At 69.5% G+C, this 18,346-nt stretch overlaps 2 protein-coding genes across 2 annotated transcripts in view; one reads left to right on the top strand and one right to left on the bottom strand.

The window, feature by feature from the left end:
* Positions 1-4,614: 4,614 nt before the first annotated feature.
* Positions 4,615-13,137, bottom strand: CHLNCDRAFT_58513 (hypothetical protein; the record flags this gene model as incomplete). The annotated part of the gene is made up of 27 exons (XM_005845466.1): positions 12,918-13,137; positions 12,663-12,707; positions 12,296-12,419; positions 11,957-12,110; positions 11,648-11,737; positions 11,403-11,468; positions 11,150-11,244; positions 10,871-10,922; positions 10,586-10,692; positions 10,211-10,361; positions 9,833-9,951; positions 9,570-9,640; positions 9,324-9,376; positions 9,053-9,124; positions 8,706-8,765; positions 8,440-8,538; positions 8,154-8,222; positions 7,896-7,965; positions 7,600-7,703; positions 7,265-7,339; positions 7,073-7,125; positions 6,779-6,830; positions 6,508-6,580; positions 6,242-6,311; positions 5,505-5,685; positions 5,053-5,370; positions 4,615-4,806 (listed from the first exon to the last, which is right to left on the bottom strand). Exons 1-27 carry the CDS (start codon positions 12,961-12,963, stop codon positions 4,615-4,617), a joined length of 2,661 nt encoding a protein of 886 aa, XP_005845528.1. The 5' UTR covers positions 12,964-13,137.
* A 935-nt stretch (positions 13,138-14,072) lies between these two features.
* CHLNCDRAFT_58512 (hypothetical protein) overlaps positions 14,073-18,346 on the top strand; it is a gene marked incomplete at both ends in the record, with an annotated part of 10,640 nt that continues 6,366 nt past the window's right edge. Inside the window, 13 exons of the mRNA XM_005845574.1 lie at positions 14,073-14,155; positions 14,390-14,498; positions 14,646-14,724; positions 14,903-15,000; positions 15,229-15,337; positions 15,482-15,602; positions 15,873-15,906; positions 16,116-16,243; positions 16,545-16,702; positions 16,985-17,119; positions 17,434-17,543; positions 17,739-17,816; positions 18,126-18,260. Coding sequence (XP_005845636.1) covers positions 14,073-14,155; positions 14,390-14,498; positions 14,646-14,724; positions 14,903-15,000; positions 15,229-15,337; positions 15,482-15,602; positions 15,873-15,906; positions 16,116-16,243; positions 16,545-16,702; positions 16,985-17,119; positions 17,434-17,543; positions 17,739-17,816; positions 18,126-18,260 — 1,377 coding nt within the window. The remainder of the gene's footprint in view (positions 14,156-14,389; positions 14,499-14,645; positions 14,725-14,902; positions 15,001-15,228; positions 15,338-15,481; positions 15,603-15,872; positions 15,907-16,115; positions 16,244-16,544; positions 16,703-16,984; positions 17,120-17,433; positions 17,544-17,738; positions 17,817-18,125; positions 18,261-18,346) is intronic.

Here is an 18,346-nt window from a genome sequence, read left to right as displayed (position 1 = left end):
CGATTGGCCGGGACCTGGGCTGGATCTGGCTGTGGAGGCGCAACCTGTCGCTGCGCCAGCACGCGTCACTCAACTTCTCCCTGCAGAGGTGGGCCGGGGGGGGGGGGTAAGTGAAGCAAAAGTAAAAACAAAACCGGAACGGCAGGTGCTCCTCCGCGGCAGGGCTGCCTGGGAGCTGGGCGGATGCAGTGGTGGGAGGGCGGACCCGGGGCGCACGCACGCAGGGGGGCGGGGTGGGCGCCGTGCTTTGCTGCTCTCAACGCCGCCGGACGCCGGCCTGCCAGGTCGCCGCCAGGCAGCCCATCCGCCTCGCTATGCCCTGCTGCGCCTCTTCTCTCACCCCCAAAATGGCACACACACATGCACGCGCACACACACACACACACACACACACATACACGCACACACACACACCACGCCACCCCTGCCCTGCCCCCTCACCTGCCCCGCCTCGCAGCTACACCGACCACGGCGGCGGCCTGCTGGACGACGTCGCCAGGCAGGGGAGCCTGGAGGAGCTGCGCGCCTTCCTGCGACACATGAGGGACACGTGAGCCCGCCGCTTTCTTTCTCTTTTTGTTAAACTCAGCTGCAGTGGCCTGCAGGCCCCTGCCCGAGCGCCTGCCGGCCACTGCCTGCGCCCGCAGGGGTGTTGGGGGTGGGGTGGGGCGGTGGCCAGCCGCAGGCAGCCAGCAGTGTGTGTGAGTGTGGTGTGTGGGGGGGGGCAGTGGGCCCGCGGGCAGCTGGTGGTGTGCAGCTGCTGCAAGCCAAACCGGCCCGGCGGCAGCCTGCGCGGCGCCTGGCGCGGCGCTGACGAGGCGTGCGCGCTGTGCATGCTGTGCTGGCTGGCTGTGCTGGTTGCAGGGGCAAGCTGCTGCACCTGGCAACCACCCTGGAGCGCACGCTGGGCGTGCCGGCCGGCGACGGCCTGCGCGCGCGTCCCGCGCCGCGCAGCAGCAGCTGCGCCCCCGGCGCGCCGGTGGTCGCTGCGGCTGCGGCAGCAAGTGGCGGCGGCGGCGGCGGGGTGGTGGTGGAGGAGGAGGAGGATGCTGAGGTGGAGCTGGCTGCTGAGGAGATGCTGCATCTGCTAGGCGGCGGCAGCAAAGGAGGAGGGGGAGGGGTCGGCGGGCCGCAACGGCAGCAGCACCAGCAGCAGCGCAGGCCGGCGCCGCCAAAGCGGGCGCGCTCGGCAGGCGAGGGGGAGGAGGAGGAGGAGGGGGAGGGCGGCAGCGGCGGCGGCAGCCGCAGCCCTAGCTACAGCAGCCCCGAGGAGGACAGCGGGGAGGATGCAGGTGCGGCCGGCGCGCGGGCTGCTCAGTCCTGCGCTGCCGCCGGCAATCCCGCCGCCGGGCTGCCTGCTCGCTCCACCCATTGGGGCCCTCGCGCCACCAACCTTCCCCTCCCTGACCCCGACCCCTTGCCCCTCTGTTCCCCACCCCGGCCTCCCCGCCGGCCTCCAGGCGCTATAGAGGACTCTGGGGATGATGAGTGGAGGGCGGGGCGCAAGCGGAGGCGCCACCCGCGCAAGCGCGCGCACGTCACGCCGCCACCGCCGCCGCCCGCGCCGCCCGCCGCCACCGCGCGCGGCGTCGGCGGCTGGGTGGTCGAGAACGGCGGGCCCGCGGCGGCGGCGGCGACGGGGACGCTGGGGGCGCAATTGGCGCAGGCGCAGCAGGCGCAGCCGGCCGCCGTGCCCGCCTACCAGCAGAGCGCCACCATGCGCCTGCTGCTGTCCGGCGGCGACGGCGCGGCGCCCGGCTGGCCGCCGGCCGCGGCGGCGGCGGCGGCGGCGCCAAGCCCGAGCCCTCGGGGGCCGTCGCCAGCGGGGCAGGGCCTGCGGCGCCGTCCGTCGGGCGTGTCCCTGGCCGGCCCTGCCTCCACGCCCGTGCGGGGCGGCACTGCCGAGGCGGAGGAGATGGTCACGCCCGGCAGCAGCGGCGGCAGCCTGGCCAGCCGCTTTGTGGGCGTGCAGCGCATCGCCTCTAGCAAGAACGCCAGCAAGGCGTGGATCCCGCGCCCCACGGGTGAGAGCAGACTTGCCCTGGCTGCCTGCCTGCCCGCCTGCCGCATGCCTGCCCGCCTGCCTGCCTAGCAGCCGCAGTGTAGCCTGCGCCGCACGCCCGCCTGGCCGGCGCACGCAGCAGCCCGGGGAGCGGCCCCCGCGCCTCCTGTTTGAGCAGCGGCAGGGGCCCGGCTCCCCGCCCGCCGCCCGGCGGCTCTCATCCTGCCGCCACCCCGCGGCCCTCCGTACCGCCGTATCGCCCCCTGCAGTACGCGTCCTGGACGGCAGGCGCTCCTCCTCCAAGCAGCTGACGCTTTGCTACTGCGACACGTGAGCGCCGCAGCGGGCTATAAGCGATCTTGCTTGCAGCATCTTGGTGCCGCGCGCCGGCCTTGCGGGCTGCAGGCAGCCCCTGCCCACGCCACGCCCTCGCCCCTGCGCTGGCGCTGCCTCGGCGCGCCGCTGCCCGCAGCCGAGGCCTGCCCCCTGCCTCGCCTGCCCTCCGCCTGCCCCTGCCTGCCCCCTCTGCCCGCCGTGCCCGGTGCTGTGCCCGAACCGCGCCATCCCGCCTCCCCACCCCGCCTCACCACCCCGCCTGCCCCTGCACCCTGCCTGCAGCGCGGAGGAGGCGGCGGTGGCTCGGGACCTCGCCACCGTGTGGAATTGGGAGCAGCTGGGCGGGCAGGAGCACGGCGGGCAGCAGCGACTCAACTTCTCGCTGGCCAGGTGGGGGCGCGGGGATGTGCGGGGGCGGCGGGGTCGGGGCAGTGCCGGGCCCTGGCGGCGGCGCAGTCGCCAAAGATGGGGATCGCGGGCGCCTGCCTGCCTGCCTGCCTGCCTGCCTGCCTGCCTGGTGCGGCGGAACCTCCGCCGGCCAGGCCAGGCGGTGTCGACGAGCGAGGGAGGCGCGGCAGCGGGGGCGAGGGGTGGCGCCATGCACCCCCCACGCCGGCCTCGACCCGGTGTGCCGCCCTGCCTGCCTGCCAACCTGCCCTCCTGGCCCCCCTGCCCCCCTGGCCCGCTCGCCTGCCACGGAAGCGCAGGTACCAGGCGCAGCCTGGCCTCATGAGCCAGCTGCGGGGGGTGGCCACCACAGAAGCGATGCAGGCTCTGGCCAAGGAGCTGCGGGACGCCGGCGCGCTGCGCCAGCTGGCGGCCGCCCTGGGCGCCAGCCCCACGCGCGGCAGCGGCGGCAGGGACCCGCGCCCGGCGGCGGCCGCCAGCGGGGCTCAGCCCCAGCTCGGGGGCGCCGCTGCCGGCGGCGGCGGCGGGCGTGGCGGCGGCCAACGGTGGCCGCCTGGAGGTTGAGATCGAGGTGCCCGAGATACGATCAGTAGATTAGCAGATCACCTGAGTACATCAGTAGATTAGAACAGTAGGTACATCGGACAGCTGGCTGGCCCGTACCGCCCAGCCTTGACAGCGCCTTGCGCTGCAGCCGCCGCCCGCGGCGCCCTGCGCGCCTCGCCCTGTACCGCCATGCTTCCTGGTACTGCCTCCAGCACCGCAGTTGAACCTGTGTAGCCACCTCCTGTGCAGCTGCCACCACCTCCGGGGCCTCTGTTGTATACCCATCTGCTTGCCTTCCCCATGCCTGCTTGCCCTTGTTCCACGCCTCGCCTGTTCCTTTGAGTGCCTGTGAGTGCTTGCCAGCCGATTCCCCTACGTTGAGCGCCGCGGTGGGCCTGCCAGTGCCCGCCCACCTTCACGCCCATGCCTCTGCTTCTTGCTTGCACAGCTCCGGCACTACGGTTGCCCCTCGTGTCAAGAAGACATAGGCGCCACCCTCAGGCCCATTCATTTGCGGATTCTGCCCACATGTGCTGTGCCTGCTGTGCGAGCGGCGTTCTTGCGCTGTGGTCGCCTGGCTGTGCCCAGTGGGCAGGCAGGTGTAGGCAGGCAGGCAAGCAGGCATGCAAAGCATTGACACACTCAGAAGGGTCCTGTACCCTTACTGTCGCACCTGATGCCTCTGCTTGACTCTCCAAGGGGCGTGCAGACCCGTCAAGTTGGTGTAGCGGCGGAAGTGGATCGCGGGCAACAGCACAAGTTGAACGAACAGCACTGTGAACGCGGGGAAGACTAGTGGGGCTAAAAGGGTGCACCGCAGGGCCAGGCCCAGGTGTTGCCGCCTGCGCTTCGCACGCTGGCGCGGGCGGCGACATGGTCTGTGAGAGAATGCTGCGAAAAGCTTGCCCCGGATGCTTGCAACTGCACACAAACAAGACCGCCGTATGAGTGATCTGGAGGGACAGCCTGGCCTGCTCAACCAGGCTGCCTCCGCTCCCTGCATGTTCTGCCGTGATCGGTGGTGGACCCAGCACCCAACATGAGGAGGGCCCTCCTGCCCCGGTGTTTACAAGTGGCAAGGTGCCTAACAAACTCCTAATAAGAAAGCAATCTAGTTGCAAATACACATTGTGGCAGCAGGAAACCCAGCACCATATAAACCGTACACAAGAACATGCACATCACCCGAAAAGCATAGTGCTCCCGTCTCTTCAGCATGACGCCAGCTGTGCTCCCTCTCCCCAAATGCCACCCCGCTGCACCGTGCTCTGCCCCCGCTGTCCCAGCGGCCAGCCTGCACTTGCGCCTTGATCCGTGTAGCATCATGGATCCGCGGCTCCTCCGCCGCCGTCGCCGTCGCCGCCGCCTCCTCCAGTACCGCCGCCCTCCGCCTCAAACAGGTGCTCCCTGGCGCCCGCCGGCAGCAGCCCCGGCACCACGCCGTGCGGCACAGGCGGCTTCTTCAGCAGCACAATGCTGGGCGCCGCGAATGCCAGCACCAGCACCAGAACATCCTGCGGCGGTGGTGGAGGGGGCAGGGGCGTGGCAGCACCGGTAAGGGCATGGCAGGGTGGGCTGGCGGGTGCACAACTTTCGTACTGCCAGGGAATCCCGCTGCTGGGAGGGTGCAATAGCCCTGGCTTGGTACACAGAGCCGCAGGGAGGCCGCAGTGAGCCGAGAGCTGCCAGTGCCGCAGCATTGCCATGGCGGGTGCTGCACAGGTGTGGGTGCAGGTGCCTTGACCGGCCAGTGCAGGCACTGGATGAGCCGCGGTTCTCGCCTGGGGCAGGTCAGTAAGGCCGCAGCCGCTCTCCGCCTGGGCTGCCGCCTGCGCCGCTCTGCGGCTGCGTGTCAGCGGCCCGCGCCGCTGCCTTGGCTGCTGCCCCGGCTGCCGCCGCAGGCGGTGCGCGCACAGCAGCAGCGCGGAGGCGGCCTGGCGGAAGGCGGGCGGGGCGTGGGCGTGCACGGCGGGGGACCAGGGCGCGCGCTGCGCATCGCGGATGGCGACCTGCAGCGGCGGCGGCCGCTGCGCCAGCTGCCAGTGGTAGAGCGGAGGGCCGGGCAAGGGCTGCTGGGGCTGCGGCGCGTAGAAGACGGGAGCAGCGGTGGGGCCCGCCACCAGCGGCGCCTCAGGGTCGGCTGCATCCCGGAAGATCCAAGGATGCGTGGTGAACGTGTAGACGACCCGCTTGGCGCGCCCGGCGGCAGCACATAGTAGCACTGCGGGGCGCCGGCAAAGTCCAGCCACAGCACCTCCACGCTGCGCTGTGTCTCGATGGCGAACCGCACGTCGGCACGCACACGCGAGTTGAGGCTGCGGTGCTGTGGCGGCCCGCAGCCGGCGGCGGCGGCGGCGGCGGCCGCTGCTACCACGGTCAGGTCGGCCTGCGTGCTGTGCGGCGCCTTTGCTCGGAAGCACGGTATTGCGCAGAGACCCTAGAATCGAGCGGGGCTGCTCCAGAGCGGGGCTGGACCTTCGGCTTCGATCGCCCGGTGAGAGCCCGCCCGGGTCGTTTGGCCGCTGCAGGGCGATTACTGCACTCCGCAGGATGTAAATCCACCGAATGCAAGCGATCTGGAAGTTCCGCAAACCACATCCGCCAACTCAGCGCTGCACCGCCACGCTGGGCCGCCTTGGAAGTTGTGCAGCCATGCACACCGCAGTGCGAAACTACAGGGAGTCGAGTGCCATGGCTGCCACAAGATGGGGGTGCTCATACCGTCGGTTCAACCAAGTTCTTGAGATGGAAGCCAACAAGAGGCATGCGTCTTGTTCGCCTGCCTAGGCAGGCGACAGGCGGAGTTGTATGAAAACACCACACTGCGATAAGTTAAGGGAGCACTGCATCGGCGGCGGCTGCCGTCAGAGCTGCCACTCCAGCCCTCGTCGGCGCCACAGCCGTGCGACAGCGCTGCCCCTCGGGCAGTACACACACGGCCGGTTTCACGTGTACTTGAAAGGCACCCACTGGATGCGCATGGTGATGGAGGAGGTGGAGGAGCTCTTGGGGTCCACGGCTGCAGTGGGCAGGGCAGTGTGGAGCACCCGGGTTCAGTGAAGGGAAAAGTAGCGAGTGCGTGGCGCAAAGTTCGTCACCAGCTTGCCAGCAGCAACCACGGCATCCGCCTAGGGCCACCGGGGCAGCGGCGGCAAGAGAGGCACGGCGCTGCAAACGTGGGCCTCGTCAGCCCGGGCAACAAGGCTGCGGCGAACCCGTGCTGCCGCCAAACCAGCCGGTGGTCACCGCCTCGAGGCGCCAGGTTTTGGTGATGTCGCCGTGGGGCGCCTGCGCCGCGCAGGAGGGCAACAAGCCAGCCAGCAACAGGTCAGCAAAGACAGCGAGTGCGCTATTGCAGGCGGGCAGGCAGGCAGGCAACCAGACCCACAGCACTTCGTCGGCCACAGCACACACGCACGCGCGCGCGCGCACACACACACACACACACACACCACCAACCACCACAACACACACACACACTCTCACCTGCTGTGCCTCCCGCAGGTCGATATCAACCGACCCCAGCAGCTCGTCGCTACTGCGGGCAGCGAGGGCGCGGGGCAGAGCAGGCGCGGTGGACGGGCGGCTCGCCGTCCCCAGCTGCGACGGCGGGCAGGCAGCGCAGGCCCCGGTCCCGCCCGACAGCCCCACAGCCAAGCAAGGATCCGGGACAGGCGCGCGATGCGCCCACGCTCGCTGTCCCCTCGCTGCCGCAGCGCGAAATCATGCCAGCCAACAAGCAGGGGACCCACCGACCCACCACCCAGCCGCCCAGCCCACCTCATGGCATCATAGTCCCAAACCTTGACCGCCAGCGTCTCCGCGGCCGGCACCTGCGCCAAGAAGGGCCGACGTGAGTTGTGAATTTCAGGGCGAGCGGGTGGTGGGCGAATGGTGAGAGGGCCATCGCAGGCGGGACATGCGGTACGGTCTGGCAGTACGTACAGTCATGCAGTACAGCTGGCACCGCACCTTGAAGAAGTCGAAGCTGGTGCCGGTCCACTTGGGGTTGAGCGAGTTCATCACCGTCGACGACTTCAGCGTCTCCTGCAGGGCAGGGGGCAGAGGGAGAGGCAAGCGCGGTGGCTGGGGGTTGAGGGAGCACGAGGGCGAGATCACATGGGAGGAGGGAGTTGTTTTCTGTGGCATACGGGGACGAGGGCATATGGAGACGAGGGACAGCCCGCCGGCTACCCTCTTTCCGCTGACTGGCGTGTGCCGCTCCCAAAACGCTTGCGTTCCCACCCACCCAGGGAGCCGTACCGCACGTACGCCCTCCCGCTACAAGGGGGGCAAAGCCCGCTCACCTTGTTCAGCTTGAACTCCACGTAAGGGTCGGAGGTAGTGATGTCGGCGGCGGGCAGGTCGGCGCAGCTCATGAGCGTGATGATGACCGCGCCCGTGCTGGCCTCTACAGCAGCAGGAGCAGGCGAACACACACAGTGACGGCAGCAGGCCAACGCACACATGATGGCAGCAGGCACGACACACACACACACACAGACAGTGATATGATGTCTGTTCCCATTCTTGTGGCGCAGACACGCCGCATGCGCCCACGACCGCCGCACAGCACAGCACAGCACAGCACAGCACAGCACACCCTTGTGGAAGTCGATCAGCTCAAAGGGCCAGTAGGTGACCTTGAGGTGCAGCTCGCCAAAGCCGCCGCCCTGCACCACAGTGCAGCGCAGCACAGCACAGGGGTGGGCAAGGGAGGGGCGGACGAGGCGGGGTGGGCTGGCGAAGGGCCACGGCTGCGGCACCGGTGTGGTTGCGCAGCAACGGCAGCAGAGGGTTCAAGTGACCACGCAGACACAAACGAGATGGAGTGCCAGGCGGCGGCGGTGCCAGCACTCACGCATCCGTCCTCGTTTGAGAACTCCCCCTTGCCCAGCGGCATCTGCTTGTCCACCGTCTGGCAGGGGCGCTGCAGGGGGCAGGGCGGTGGCGGCGGTGGAGGTGGTGGGTGTGATGCTGGGTGATGGGGATGGCAGCGCATTTGTTACAGCGGCGCAGCGGGCTGAAGGTACGCGCAGGCCCCCCAGCCCAGCCCAGCCCAGCCCAGCCCAGCCCAGCCCAGCCCAGCGCAGCGCAGCCCAGCGCAGCGCAGCGCAGCACAGCACAGCGCAGCGGGGCAGCCTCACGTCTGCCAGCTCGTCGATGTCGATGCGGCAGCGCCCGATGAAGTCCTTGGCGTTGATCAGGCTGGTGGCGCCCTTGAACACATTCAGCCGCACCAGCTCCTACGGTGGGGAGGACACGGTGTGGAGGAAAGGAGGGCACGGCTTGGTGGCGAGGTCCCCAGCCGGTGGCAGGGAGGAAGGAAGGTAGGCAGCGAGGTGCGGCCCAGCGCAACAACTATCCTTCCAAATCTAAACCCAATCTAAACAAAGCGCAACCAGCTGCCCACCTTAGCGTTGAGGTAGTCTCGGTCGAAGCATTCCACGTGCAGCGACTGGGTGGTGGGCTCCTGCAGGGGGTTGAGGCAGGCAGGGAGGGGAGCGGCAGGGCGGCGGCAGTGTGGGAGGTGGGGAGAGGGAGGGCGGCGGCAGTGTGGGAGGTGGGGAGAGGGAGGGCGGCGGCAGTGTGGGAGGGGTGGGAAGGCGGAAGACAGGGAGAGCGGGCCGCACAGTACGCGAGGCGGTCTCGGCACGGGATCAAAAGCAGGGCAGCAGGCTACTTGGACACTGCCCTGTCCTCCCAGCCCATACAGCAAGGCTCCGAGTGGCCCCGCCCCTGCTGCCGCCCGCCGCGCACCTGCACCAGCAGCCAGTGGCGCTCGTTCCACACCGGGTTGAGCGTGTTCTTAATGACCTTGGTCTTCTCAACCTGCGGCACAGGCGGTACGGGTGGCACCGGCGGCGGTACAGGCGTTGACTCAGATGAAGGCAGCACACACGGCACGCCTCGACGTGAGCAGCCGTGCTCCGTTTGGGCAGGGAGGCGGCATGCGGCCCACGCAGTCGCCCGGACAACCCCGCACCCAACCCCCGCCCGGGCAAGGCCGCACCCAGCTCCTGCCACCCACCGAATCTGGTTTCTTGGGGTCCACCAGAGTGAAGAGCTCCAGGAAGGCATCGGCTGCGGGCAGGGAAGGGGTGGCAGGCGGGGGGTGGGAAGCGGCGTGGCGCAGGCAGCAAGGAGCGGTGGAGCGGCGAAAGTAAAGGCAGAGAGAGGCGCGGGGAGGCAAGACAAATTCGGGGGTTGACGTTGGGCTGTGAGCGTGTGGGTTAAAGGCAGGCGCGGTGCCATGCTCTCCCCTGCCGCGGCTCACTTGTGCCCATTGTGTCCATGCGGGGCAGGTTGCGTGCATCAACGACGTCAATCTGCAAAGCGCCCTTGTGCCTGCGGGCAGGGGGCGGGTGGCGGGATTGCTCGGTGATGGCACAAAGCGGCAGGCAGGCCGGCAGGCATGACCGGCCCGTCTCAAGCGGGGGCCACCGCCCCGTAGGTACAGCACAGCTCCTCGCGGGGGCAGCCTCCCTCAGCTACGGTACAGCATGACGGTACAGCCTGCTGTACCACAGCACCACCCACCGCAGGTACAGGTCGTCCAGCGGCCCCGTCACCGCCTCTGGCAGGATGGGGATCACCATGCGGCGCGGCCACAGCATCATGCCAGACACCGTCTCACGTAGGAACGGGTCCAGCCAGGCCTGCGCACGAGGGGGCGGCGCACGTGGGAGGGAGGCGGCGGTGGGTGTTGGCGGATGAGGCGGTTGCGCGGGCATGGGAGGTGGTGGGGCATGGGAGAGGTGGCGGCGCCGCTGCCGGAGGAGCAGGAGTGGGCCAGGTGCAAGGGAGGACGCCTAAGCTTTCTACGCCACCCTGCACACCAGCCCTGGGGCACCCCTGCGACCGGCACCCACCCACACACACATCCACACACCACACCACACCACCAACACAACACACCTTAATGGCCCCCGCCGTGTAGCCGCCGCCCATCGACTTTCCAAAGTCCAGGCTGAAGCGCACGATGGGCGGCTTGCGCAGCGACACCACCGCCGCGCCAAAGCCGGGGATCTCGGGCACCAGCGGCTTGAGGATGACGCGCAGCGTGCCGCTGCAGGGCGGGGGGCGGGGCGCCGGCCATCTCGGCTCTCCCATTTTGACACGTTGTCACCCAATTTGAAACGAGGCAGGCACGTGTGCGACCAGCCCGGGGAGGCTCAGATGGCACAACACCCGCCCACTTGCCGCCCTGCGTGTTGCAGGCGCGCAACGGCCCATGCCAACCGCCCGCCCAGCCCCAGCACTGCCCTTGCCTGCTGCCGCCCCGTCCCGCACCTGACCGCCAGGTTTGAGACCTTGGGCACCAAGCGGGTGGCCTGTCCGCCCGCCGGCAGCTCGATGGCAAGAAAGATGTTGGCATCGCCCGCCCAACGGTAGTCCACCTGTGGTGGTGGGGAGGGCGGGCGGGCAGCAGGGAGGTGCGGCTGGGCTGGCTGCTGCTGCGTCTCTGTGAATGCGATTTTCCGAAGGAAAAGCGACAGCTGGGGGGGAGCTGGGAGGGCAGCAGGCGGTGCCAAACCGGGGCGCCCGCTACATCCGCAGGCAGCCAGGCGCCCTCACCTCGATGCAGACCTCCTCCTTGTTCTCCTTGTCCACTCGGATGCCCTCCACCCTGCGCCGCACCGCAACGCACATTGCTGAGGATGCACAGCACAGTGAGCAGGCGGGCAGTGCAGGCCGACGCGGGGAGCCGGGGAGGCCCCGCCTCACAGCCCTAGACGCGACCCGCGGCTGCCGCTGCCCATCAGCATCCCCTGCCACGGGGCGTGCACATGTCGATGCGCTTCCCCAGCCCCAGACCCAGACCCCAGCCCCACCCCAGCCCAGCCCGCTCCCTACCTGAAGGGGTCATCCCCAAAGGTCAGCTTCTGGAAGTAGATCTTCTTGATGAGGCCCGGCGGCTTGAACTTCATCATCAGAGGCTCCACTTGCTCCTGCGGGGGGCGCCACGGCGAGGGGCCGCCACCGCCGTAAGGGGAGGGGCAGCAGGCCGGGGCAGGTGCCTCCCCGAGCGAACACACACAGAGTGTGGACGCACAGAGTGAGAGCACACTGTGCACAGATGCACACACCCAGAAGCATTGCCCCCCACCTTGATTGTCTTGCAGATAGCCTCATCGTAGTAAGGCCACGTCTTCTCAAGGATGCGGTTGAGCCACTGCAGGTAGCGGCGGCGCGTGGCATGCCGTGCTCAGCTGTGCTGCATGGTATTTGGGTGGCGGGGCAGGCGGCAGGCGCCTGCCGCCGGCGGGCACGCATGCAGGTACGCAGCACCGTGGCCCTTCGCATGCCGCCGCCGCCGCCATGGCAGCATGCGACCCCAACGCCCTGCCCCACCTCCATCTTTTCTGTGTCGCGGAAGGATATCCAGGTGGGGATGTTGTGCAGCAGCTCCTGCATGCCCTTGGCCCCCGGGATCACAGCGAGCTGCGGGGCGGGAAGGCGGGCAGGCAGGGGGGTGGGGCAGGCGCTGGCGCGTGAGCACGTGCGTGTGCGGGCAAGCGCGGCAATGGCGCAAGCGGGAGGTGTATGGAAAGGTGCAGCCGAGCGGCGTGCATAGAGTGGCGAAGACGGCGACCAGAAGACCCCAGCCTGCTCCCGCTGGCGTGCCCGTGCCCTCGGCCCCGTGCCCCTCCCTGCGCGCACCAGCTGCCCGCGCTCCGCCTTGCGCTTCTTGGTGAGCTGGTACATGACGGCCAGGCCGATGCCCCACACCACGCCCAGGGCCGACCCCAGGAACAGCTCGGCGCTGACCAGGTTGAGCCACTTGATGCCCACAGCCATCATGCCCACCCAGCCACTGCAGTTGGTCCGGAGGAGGAGGAGGAAGGGGAGGAATGGGACAGGGAGTGGGAGAGGGAGGAGGAGAGGGAGGCGTGCGAGGCGGGAGACGGCGGGGTGCAGCCAGGAGGGGTGTGGCCACCAGCTGTGTGGGCAGGAGCCGGTCAGTGTGCGCGGGCAGCCCACAGGCCCGCAGGCACGCACGCGACGGCCGCCTTGGCAATGGTCGACAGCTGGATGCTCTTGGCCGCCTTGCGCGCCGCCTCCTCCTCGAGATCCAGCCTAACCCTGGCTGTGGACATGCGCCTGCTCAGCTCCGAGGCGAGCTCTGCAGCAGAGCGGGGCAGGGCGGGCAGCGCGGGGCAGCGGCGGGGCGAGCGGCGTGGTTTGGCGGCCGGTTTGGCGTGTGCTAGGGCGCGGCAGGCGTGCTTGGCTGGGGCCAGGCGCGCGTGGCAGGGGTGTCATGACGCGGCTGCGCAGCGTGGCGGGCTGCGGCTGGCCGCGGGGCGATGGACAAGCACCCCGCTGCCAGCAGGCACACTGGCGGCAAGGGGGCGTAGCGGCGGCGCACCAGCGCCGCCCTCCCCGGCCTGGCCGGCTGCAGTGGCGCCCGCATCTGCAGCCGCATCATGCAGGAGCACACAGCAGCCAGTCAGGCAGGCAGCCAAGCGCTGCTGGAGAACCAGGCCCTCGCTTGCTCATCGCGAGGCACAGGTGGCAGTGGCGGGGGCAGCAGGTGCCGCCATCGGCACCCCGCGAGCCCTACTGGCCGCCTTATGGCGCTGCACCCGGCAAGCCCAGTTGCGATGCAGCACCTCAAGCTCACCTGCTGTCTTGCCTGCAGCTGCGGCCTCAGTTTCCTCGCCAGCCATGTCGCAGGTCAGGGCGCAGACACCTGCCCTCCCCTAAAGCTTGTGGATTGCTTGATCGGCGTGTGGGGGGCTCAATTGGGCTGGGACAGGGGTCCCGAGGCGTCAGGCCCAGCGCTGGGGCACCAAATTGCTAGACGGCCTCTTTGGCTGCCTGGCGGCGTGACCCAAACAGTCCTGTCGGATCGACGAGCGATGCAGCCGTCGTTTGCCCTTAGTTCTGATCCTTGCAATGTACTGCAGCCAGAGGCCACCGTGGCGGGTTCGAGGCGTCCGATCAGAACGGCACCCGGGTCGTTCCTTAGCAACGTCGGAGCCTGTGTCGGCCGTAGTGGTGCGCGCCGCCGGGACTGGAGAGCAGTCCGTCACCCCCGAGAGTCGCCTGCGCTTGCTCGAGAGGCCGCCTGAACAGCGCACCCTGTGACAAATTGTGCAAGGTGCGCATGTATGCAATACTGAGCAGCTGCTGGGCTGCAAGCCGGGGGGCATGACGGCGCCATGTCAGTGATGTGCGCTCGCCAGAAAAATCGGCGCTACAAGGCTGCTGCTGGCGCCAGCAGCTTGTCCTCGACCTCTGGCAGCGTACAACAGGCTACCAGCTGCAGGAGCAGCAATCTGTCTATAATGCCGCCACTGCCGCCCGCCGCCGCTGCACGCCGCTGGCTGCGCGCAAACGCAGCCAGCCCGTCCCTCTGCCACCCGCCGTTCTGCCTGTGCTGTGCTCTTCGATCAGCTCTGTGCCCCGCAGCCGTAGCCGCGCCACCCTGCGCTTTGGGGCAAAGTGACCAGTCGGTGCCTCCCGCGTGGCGCATATGCCCCTTGCCTCGCTTCACCGCCCCCCTGGGGACTCGCTGCCGGCATAGCACCCAGCCCGCCAGCCCACTGCGCCCAGGCTGACGAGTGCTGCCTCAGCCTGCCGCCGCCCTGCTTGCAGGTGGCCCTTGCCGGCCGCACCCGCATAGCCGCCGCTACGCCCCTTCTTCTCCGGGACCGCGTGGCCTGCACGCTGCGCCCCCTCCCGGGCAGGTCCGGCCTTCCCAGCCAGCAGGGCAGCCCCGCTGCCTGGCAGCACACGAGCCGGCGGCAGGAGTGAGAGGGAGTGAGGAGGCGCCATGGCCACGAGCGGCAAGTCTCTGGCCATCACAGCCGGCATCTATGCCATCATCGCCCTCCTCGTCTTCATCTTCTTCTCATGGTGGGCAGCCGCAGCGCGCTGCCGCCGTGGCGCCTCGCCCCGCCGCCCGGGAGCCCCGCGCCGCTGCCGATCGGCGGCGGGGCCAGGGCCTGAACCCCATCCCGCTGCTGGCGCTGCCGTGCGTGCATGCCGGGCGCGCTCCTTGGGCCATCCGGACGCGCCAGCGGCTTTGCCCTCCAGGGTCCCAACATTCGCCCCATGCGCCCTTGGGTTGTGGCCTTTGCCGCGCCGCAGGTGGCGCACCACCAAGCTCACCCGCAAGTTCTTCAGCCCCAAGCTGTACACGCCGGGGGAGCACCGCCCGCCGCCCATATCGGCACGGTTTGGGGCGTGGGTCCCCAAGGTGCGCCGGCTTGCCTCTCGTTGGCAGCGCGGGGGAGCTGGCGGGCGTGAGTGCCCCGCCCCTCCTTCCCTGCACGCCTTCCCTCCACCTCCCCGTCACCCTCCCTCAACCCTCTCCCCTCACCTGCCCCACTCCCCTGCGGTACAGGTGCTGTACATGAGCGAGGCTGAGGTGATCCGGTGCGGCGGCGTGGATGCCGCCATGTACATCAAAATTCTACGCATGGGTGAGCGCGGCGGCGCCGCCGCCTGCGCCCCCCCTCCCATGCAGCAGCAGCAGCACGGCCGCGCCGTGCCCCTCCACCCTGCTCCCCGCTGCGGCTCGCCGGGTGCTGCCGGGTGCTGCCGGGCGTGGCCCGAGTCCCTGCTCGCTCCCGCCCTCTGCGCGCCTGCCGCCCCCCGCAGGCGTGGAGATCTTCCTCATCGTGTCTTTCTTCGTGCTGGTCATCATCCTGCCCATCAACTGCACCGGCAGCGAGGTGGACAACCTGATGTCGGACCCGGTGAGGAACAAAGCAACAAGAAACTTTATTGCATCAGCAAACTAATATGACATAATATCCAGGCAGCCAGGCAGCTGGTGGTGATTGTTCGGCGGCAGGTCAACGGCGATGGTGCAGCCAGCTGAAGCCAGCCCGGGAGCCAGCCAGCCGAGAAGCCGCGCCAGAAGCCAAGTCACAGCCCAGCTGGCGGCAGCTCCCAACCCGGCCCGCCCCGCCCTTTCCATGCAGAACGGGGCTGGCCTGGAGTCCAACCCCCTCTACCAGTACCTCGTACCCAACGGTACCGCCACCAACAGCAGCAATGCAGCCACTGGGGAGGCCATCACCACGCTGCCCGGTGAGGAGGGAGGGCTGGACGCCTGGCCACGCCCGCCTGCACCTCTGCCACGCCTGCACTTCACAGTCATGTGCCCTTTCCACGCCCCCACACCGCCCCGCCGCATCGTGCGCGCTGCCCGCACCGTACCGTACCGTACCGCAGATGTGTACAACAGCACCGAGGGCGACCCGCCCCCCGGCATGATCTGGTGGCGCTACAACGACGACATCGACCCGCGCGCCTACCAGCAGCCGGAGCAAGTGCTGGGGCCCAACTACTCGACGTGAGGAGCTGCTGGCCCCAGCCCTGGCCCCAATGCTGGCCCCAGGCCAAGCGCACAGCTGCCGCTGCATGAGCTGCAGCGCAGCAGCGCGTGCGCGAGAGGATTCCCTCCCCAATAGGCCCAGCGCACAGCTGCTGGCGCTCCAGTCGCAGCGCAACTCGTGGGCGACGGGGCTGGGGAGGGGAGGCGAGGCGGTGGGCCGGCAGGGCCCGCTGCGCGCCGCCCGCCCACCGCCTGACTTGTGTGCCCCGCCGCCACCGCTGTCCGCAGGTACGGCTGGAGGTGGGATCAGGCCTACCAGCAGGTGGGCTCCTAGTGGGCTCTTAGTGGGCTCCTAGTGGGCTCCTAGTCCACCTCCCTGCCGCACCTGCCCACCCGTGCTCCCCCACCCGCCCCGCTCCCCACCCGCCCTGTTTCCCTAAAATGCTCGTCATCCCGCCCCCCCTGCTTTCCACCCACCCCTCCCCCTGCTTTCCACTCGCCCCCGTCTGCCTTCCACCTGCCCCCCCGCAGGTGGACTACAAGTTCACCTCCCTGGACAAGACCACCATTTCCAACATCCCGCCCCGCTCGCCGCGCCTGTGGGCCCACGCCGTCATCACCTGGGTTGTCTCCTTCTTCGTCTACATGTGCCTGTGGAAGTGAGGCGGGGGTGGCGGGGGTGGAGGGGTGGAGGGTGGCGGGTGGCGCGGGTGGCGGGTGCCGCTGGTGGCTGTGGAAGCGTGCTTTTGGAGCGGGTGCCGGTGCTGGTGCTGGTGCTGGTGCTGGTGCTGGTGCTGGTGCTGGTGCTGGGCTGGCCTGAGCTGGGCTGGTGGTGGGCCTGCCTCCATCCAACTCCGCTGCCCTTTGCGCCCACGCCGTCTGCGCCGCCCCACCGCGCGCCCCTCCCGGCCGCTCAGCCCTGTACCGCCTGTACTGCCCGTACCGCCGTGCCCTCCGCAGGTACAACAAGGAGGCGCTGCGCCTGCGCATCTTTTACCTGCTCAACCAGCCCCCGGGAGCAGAGTCGCACACCATCCTGTGCCAGGACGTGCCCGGCGTGGCCTGGGGCACCATCCCCAACCGCGCCGACGGCACCTTGCTCAAGATCATCCCCAAGAGTGAGTGTGCATGCGGCGGTGTGGGCTGGGGCCGTAGGGCCGGGGCGGCGGCATGCATGCACTGTGTGCGGGCCGGGAGGGGAGAGGGAGGCGGCGGCGGGCAGGCACGCATGCCACGGAGGCTCGACGTGGTGTGTGTGTGCGCGCAAGCGTCCTGAACGCTGGAGGGAGCGAGCTCCTGCTCGAGCAGGGGCACCCTGCCATGGCTGCCTGCTTCTGTCGGCTCCCTCCCGCCACCATCACCACCACCGCCGCCTCCGTGCCGCCACCCGCTGCCCGCAGGCGTCAAGCAGCAGGCCTTCAAGCAGACGGCCATGCTGGCTGAGAAGGGCAAGTCGACGGTGGGCGGCGTGGGCGGCGCGGTGGGCGGCGTGGGCAGCGGCGCTGTCAAGGCGCTGGCCGGCAACGAGGACCTGGGTGGGTGGGCTGGCCGCGGCGGGAGGGGTGGCATGCTGCCTGAGGGTGTACTGCCTGCTGTGGCGTACTGCCTGCTGCGGGGTACTGCCTGCTGCGGGGTGCTGCCTGCAGAGCGGCGCTGCCTGCCTGCATGGGTGGCTGGGCTGCTGCCGGGGTGGGTGTGCGGCGCTGAGGCAGGCTGGTCCCGGGCCGCGCTGCCCGGCGCTGGGCACGCATGGGAAGTGTGGCTACTGGCGGTTGCCCGGGCCTTGCCACCCAGCCCTGCCAGCCCTGCCAGCCCTGCCAACCCCGTCACCCTGCCGGTCCGCCTGCAGAGTCGTCCAACCTGGCCGCCGCCCAGGCCCTGAGCTCCGGCGGGCTGCAGGTGGACGCCGCCACCGGGCGCTGGGAGATGCGGGACGCGTGGGCCGAGGCGGTGGCAGGGGTGAGCAACAGCTCCGATTTTTTGCACTTGCACAGCAACAAAAACGAGCTGCTGCGCCGCGCGACTGCTGCCGGATGCGGGGCGGTGCCGTCGCCGGGCGGCCACGCGGCGGTGCCGGACGCGCGGCGGCGCCGTTGCGAGCCCTGCCGGTTTAACCCATCTCGCCCCTGGCTCCCCACCCCGCATCTCCTGCAGATCAAGGCGCACGACGGCAGCGTGGGAGCGATGGTGGAGGAGGAGTTCCGCAAGATCTACGGCGAAGACCTGGCGGCGGTGAGCCTGTGCCTGTGATGAGCTGGCGCTGAGCTGGCGCGCCGAGCTGGCACTTCTCTTGCGCGGGCTGGCGCCGAGCTGGCAGCCCAGCGCGGCCCGCGCAGCGAGAGCTGGCTCGCCGCCGATGCTAGCCCCGGGGCTCCCCGCCTCATTAGCCCCCACCCACCGCCCTGCGAAGAAAGAAGTGCAGCCAGCGCACTCGGCACGCCCAGAACATCCCCCACCCCACCTCCCCACCTTGCCCCTGACCCCACTGCCTCCCTGCCTGCCCCCCCTGGCCCCCTGGCCCACCTGCCCACCTGCCCGCAGGTGCACATGGTGCACAACACCTCGGCCCTGGACCCTCTGGTAGCGGAGTACGAGAAGCTGCGCCTGGCCTGCACCGATCTCATCGACAACTACATCTCCCTCAAGCGCCGCGGCAAGGAGATGGCGCCCAAGAAGGTGTGCGCCCGTTTGTGTGCAGTGTGCCCGTGTGTGTGTGTGTGTGTGCGCGCGCGTTCTTGTGCGTGTGTGTGTGGGGGGGGGGG

The sequence above is a fragment of the Chlorella variabilis genome (assembly GCF_000147415.1).
Source record: "Chlorella variabilis unplaced genomic scaffold CHLNCscaffold_17, whole genome shotgun sequence".
Lineage (NCBI taxonomy): Eukaryota > Viridiplantae > Chlorophyta > Trebouxiophyceae > Chlorellales > Chlorellaceae > Chlorella > Chlorella variabilis.
Note: the sequence above shows the minus strand (reverse complement) of the source record. Positions and strands in the feature narration are given on the sequence as shown.